Raw genomic sequence first — 5,319 nt, 5'->3', positions numbered from 1 at the left:
GTTTGCCAAACCGCACATGAGAGCTTTCCACTTAGGATGGATCTCCTTTTTCACTTGCTTCATCTCCACGTTTGCCGCCGCACCTCTCGTCCCGATCATCAGAGATAACCTCGATTTGACCAAAAATGATATTGGAAACGCCGGAGTCGCCTCAGTTTCTGGAGCCATTTTCTCTAGACTCGCTATGGGAGCTGTTTGTGACTTGCTCGGGGCTAGGTACGTACTTACTATGTTTTACAACTATATCCGAATGTGTTTACTTGTGAAATTATCTTGACTATGGACTTAAAGAACGTACGTGCTGTTACAACACATACATTAGATCTAGGATTCACCGATATGAAACATTTTATCATATCATGGCAAAATACATAAAAACAAAAGTAATCATTTATCCGTAATGATAATTAATCGTAATTTGTCTAGTATATCCCTAATATCACCCATGGTCTCTAGTTCGAAGAGGTTATATATATGAGGCAGATTGGCAATACCAAAAGAGACTTTTAAAGGTCTAAATATTTTCAACAGTATTGTTCAAACTTCTATTAGGCAAAATATGAACCAATCAAATTTTTACTGGATTTAGGAGAAATATTACAAGCGTCATCAATCCAGTCACATGCTTATGATCGAGACCATTTTTTTAACGCAAAACTTTATGATCAACATATACATGCATTAATTTTTTTTTTTCCATTTTAACTGTGTTCTCTTTAATTTTTTGTTTCTTTTCATTATAAGTATTCATTTCAATAATTGATGAGCAACTTCCGATAAAAATGAAACAGGTACGGGACGGCTTTTTTGCTGATGCTATCGGCTCCAACAGTCTTCAGCATGTCCTTTGTGTCTGACGCTGGTGGCTACCTAGCCGTCCGCTTCATGATTGGTTTTTGTCTAGCCACGTTCGTGTCTTGTCAATACTGGACGAGCGTCATGTTCAACGGCAAGATCATCGGACTTGTCAACGGATGTGCCGGAGGGTGGGGTGACATGGGAGGAGGCGTGACTCAGCTACTCATGCCAATGGTCTTCCATGTCATCAAACTCGCCGGAGCCAGTCCCTTCGTGGCGTGGAGGATCGCCTTCTTCGTCCCCGGGTTTCTACAGGTCATTATGGGGATTCTAGTGCTCACTCTTGGACAAGATCTTCCTGATGGAAACCTAAGTACTCTACAGAAGAAAGGTGAAGTTTCCAAAGACAGGTTCTCCAAGGTACGTAAACAAATAAATCATATCTATATGTATAAGTTGAAATAAAATTCGAATTATTCTGTTTCCTTAACAAATTAGTTTTATATCTTATAGGTGTTTTGGTATGCAGTGATGAACTACAGAACATATGTTTTGTTCCTTCTCTATGGATTTTCCATGGGAATCGAAATGACCATCAACAACGTTATCTCAGAGTATTTCTTCGACAGGTTTGAATTAACATAAATAACAATTTTTGGTTAAAGATTCTGAGTTTCTTTAAACACAAGTAACCTGATCTGTTTCTTTTGGTTTACGTATATTAGGTTTCAACTTCAACTCCATACAGCTGGTATGATAGCAGCCAGCTTTGGTATGGCTAACTTCTTTGCACGTCCTCTTGGTGGCTATGCATCTGACATGTCAGCTCGATTTTTCGGCATGAGAGGGAGGTTATGGACCCTTTGGATCTTACAAACTTCTGGTGGTCTTTTCTGTGTTTGGCTCGGCCGTGCTACCTCACTTCCTATAGCTATTTTAGCCATGATGCTCTTCTCAGTCGGCGTGCAAGCTGCTTGTGGGGCCATTTTTGGCATTGTTCCTTTTGTGTCGCGTCGCTCTCTAGGACTAATATCAGGACTTACCGGTGCAGGAGGAAATTTTGGATCGGGACTAACTCAACTAGTCTTTTTCTCTTCATCAAAATTCCACACTGCCGATGGCTTGTCGCTAATGGGAATCATGGCAATGATTTTTACGCTTTTAGTTGCTTTTATACATTTTCCACAATGGGGAAGTATGTTTTTTGGACCAACGAGTGATGAGAAGAAATCAAATGAAGAACATTACTATGCAGCGGAGTGGACTGAGGAAGAAAAGCGGCAAGGATTGCATGAAGGTAGCCTTAAATTTGCAGAGAATAGTCGGTCAGAAAGAGGCCGAAAGGCGGCTATGGAGGGCGGCTCCATGTCAGAAACTGAAAATCCGGCTCCTGTTTAGTCACGTAGTAACATTTTCATCTCATGATGTACGCATGAGCGCACACACAACATATACATTACAGAATTATGGTGAGACTTATAATCATATACTACGTTCTATATGTACCTTATTCAACCGTTGAATTCGACTGTACATTGGTGTTTCTTCACGGTTTTACATGTCTAGCGAGCATGATCTTAATTAATTGGATTATATGAGGTTTGGTAAACTATGGACTATGCATAGCTTCATCATTTAAACTTAACGTGTGGTGTGTTTCTTGTTTTATATAAAAAAATTCCCTATCACTGATACCTTTACTAGATGATCATCCGAGATACCTATGTATTAGAACATTTTTTTTTTTTTTGGAACATATGTTCTAAATAATGATAAGATAAACGAAAGTACGGTTGTTCTATATGTTTTAATCAAATTCATATAGATAAACGAAAAAGAAGACATGCGGTACAGTGGTCTCTTTGAATGGATAAAGACTCATCATTTGGATCAAAGCAAAAGAACAAGCTCCACCATTTAGGAAAATCGGTATGGTTAATTTTGGCAACTGTAAACGCCAAAAATACCCTAATATTCTTGTTTATAGACCAGATTGTACATAGCTTGAGATCTTCATGGCAAGTTAGCAACAAGACGAATCATTGTTCGACATATTATTTAGAAAAAATTACTCTTAGATGTTATAGAAAAGTAAGAACATTGTTAATATATTTTACATTTTTCAAAAATTACTGATATATTTAGTGCTACTGTGTAATTACAATTAACACTCAAACACTTCCACGTAATTTTGTAATTATAATTGTGTAATTACAGTTAATTTTTTATTTTTTATTTTGAAAATAATAAAAAAGTCCACATAATCAAACACTTGCACGTCATTATCGACAGTTTTCTCTGTTTCAAAAGAGAGAAACTGAATCGCTGTATTTGTGTTCACGAACTAAAAAAACTCTCTTTCTCTCTACGATTCCGACGAGAAACTCTAATACTTGTCTCTCTCTTCTGGCCGCTTATCGTAGATTTTCTCTCTCGTCGTCATCGCTGTCGCATTTCGTCTACACTCGTTTTTGTATTTTTGTGTTCCGGTATGTGTCCAATATTTGTTTTTGAGTGTTTCAATAATAGCCCGTGATTTCAACCGTTTTTCCAGCTGATTGAGGGTTTTTATTATTGTCGTTGTTGATTTACATATTGTGACTGATTTGTTAGATTTATTAGATTTGATGGCTGAGTTATAATGCTTAACAAAAGACAAAAGATTTCGTAGATTCATATGACGGCTAATTTATATTGCTTCGCGGCTGAGTTATAATACTTTATGGAAGATGACAAGTTGCGTAGATTCATATGGCGGTTTATTTATATTGTTTTGCAGCTAACTTATTACAAAAAAAAACTGAACATAAACAAATGATCTATATTGTTTTTCGGCTGAGTTAGTACAAGAAAGAAACTGAAAGTAAACAAATATATTACAATAATACTACATCAAACAAGTTTTTCACATCTACCTGCAAAATTCTATACCCTCTATCATCGGTATTAAATACATATTTATGTTTTTTTTACCCAATTATCGGAACAACAATTACCAAATCCGGATCCATCACATATCAGAGCACGATGAATGAAAATGAAGAATAATGAGGAAGACGATGACGAATTGGATGTTCAAAAATTAAGTTTTGGATATCTCTGTTGATGTGAAGAACAAGGTGAAGAACATGTAAATCTTTTTTGAACAAGGTGAAGAACAAGATGAGTAGGAAAAAAAGACATTTAGTATTTCCTTTGATGATGATGACATGGAATGATTCGTCCGATGTTAATTTTTAATTGATTAAGTGGCAAGTAAACCACCAAACGAACATGTAAATCAGCCTAATTAAACCAATCATCAAACAAAACTATAAGTCAGTCCCAACAAGAATACTATTACAGTAATCAAAAAACGAAAATACGGATGTCAAATTCAGCCGTTTAATGTCGTAACTCAACTTAAAATCTATAAGTCAATCGTATTGTTTCATAAATCGGCCGTAATTGCATGTTATTTTGGTAATTAATCTTTCGCTACTAATTCAGCCGTAAAAATGGCTGAGTTTTTCGTTAATCCAACTCATTACGACTGATTTATGATACTTAAACGTAAATCAGTCATAACGACATCCAATAAATGAGGTGTCGTTAATAACTCAGCCACCCGGAGAAAGTTAATTCAGATGTGTCAAAGTATTACCCAGCCAATTTTTTGACAAATTAACCATCAGGTAAAAACTCAGCCGTAATTACAGTTGGGTTATACTCGTAACTCAACTATTTTCTTATAACTCAGATAGGTTTCATTAAGTCACATGTAACGCCAAGTTGGGTTATGCTTGTAAGTCAGCTGTTTGCTCATAACTCAATCATTTTCCTTAAATCAGCAGCAACATACCATAACTTAATTTCATCATCATTGTATCGCTTTACAGCTACGTTATTTAATACATGTCAGCAATCGCTGACGTGACAATGCATTTTTTTATGTGGAATTAAAAAGTAATAGTATTATTTGTAATTACGTTTTTTTTTATAACATGCAATAAGGGACACACTGGGTATATAAAATATTTTCAAAAATGGTAATAGTAAAAAAAAAATTGTATGCTTCTAGTGATATCACCAAATTTGTATGAGTCGAAATTCCACTGTTCAAAATTACTGAGCAGCAATCGGAATTAGACCTCTATTAATAATTTCGAGAAAATTATGATTTTAGGGACAAAAAGAAAGACAGGCAGCGTCAGATTGGGTTAGGAATTACATCTAGGCTTTGAAAAGTGGAAGATGAAGATGATATGTACGGTACATTAATAATAAGAGTATGGATTGGTAGATAAGGACCATACAATAAGAACAAATGGTTATCTTTTAGTTGCGACAATAATTTTGATATGTATTTTCAGTACTTGTCTAGCGTATCAAAGTCATCAAACATGGCTCGATTGCTCCACTTATTGCGTTCTTTGTCAAACCTCAAAAAAATTTAAAGTGATTATATACAAAATGGTATAAAAATCCTTTAAAATTTCTATTATATCTTAATTAACTAATATTTATAGTGTTTTTCTTCGT

At 35.3% G+C, this 5,319-nt stretch overlaps 1 protein-coding gene across 1 annotated transcript in view; it reads left to right on the top strand.

Annotated features, from left to right (window-relative positions):
* Positions 1-2,196, top strand: part of LOC104783782 (high affinity nitrate transporter 2.6-like) — a 6,048-nt gene extending 3,852 nt beyond the window's left edge. Inside the window, exons 2-4 of the mRNA XM_010508892.1 lie at positions 792-1,218; positions 1,312-1,427; positions 1,524-2,196. Of these exons, the coding sequence (XP_010507194.1) occupies positions 792-1,218; positions 1,312-1,427; positions 1,524-2,196 (1,216 nt within the window). The remainder of the gene's footprint in view (positions 1-791; positions 1,219-1,311; positions 1,428-1,523) is intronic.

This window comes from Camelina sativa, chromosome 4, assembly GCF_000633955.1.
Source record: "Camelina sativa cultivar DH55 chromosome 4, Cs, whole genome shotgun sequence".
Lineage (NCBI taxonomy): Eukaryota > Viridiplantae > Streptophyta > Magnoliopsida > Brassicales > Brassicaceae > Camelina > Camelina sativa.
This window is presented reverse-complemented; position numbering and strand designations above follow the sequence as displayed.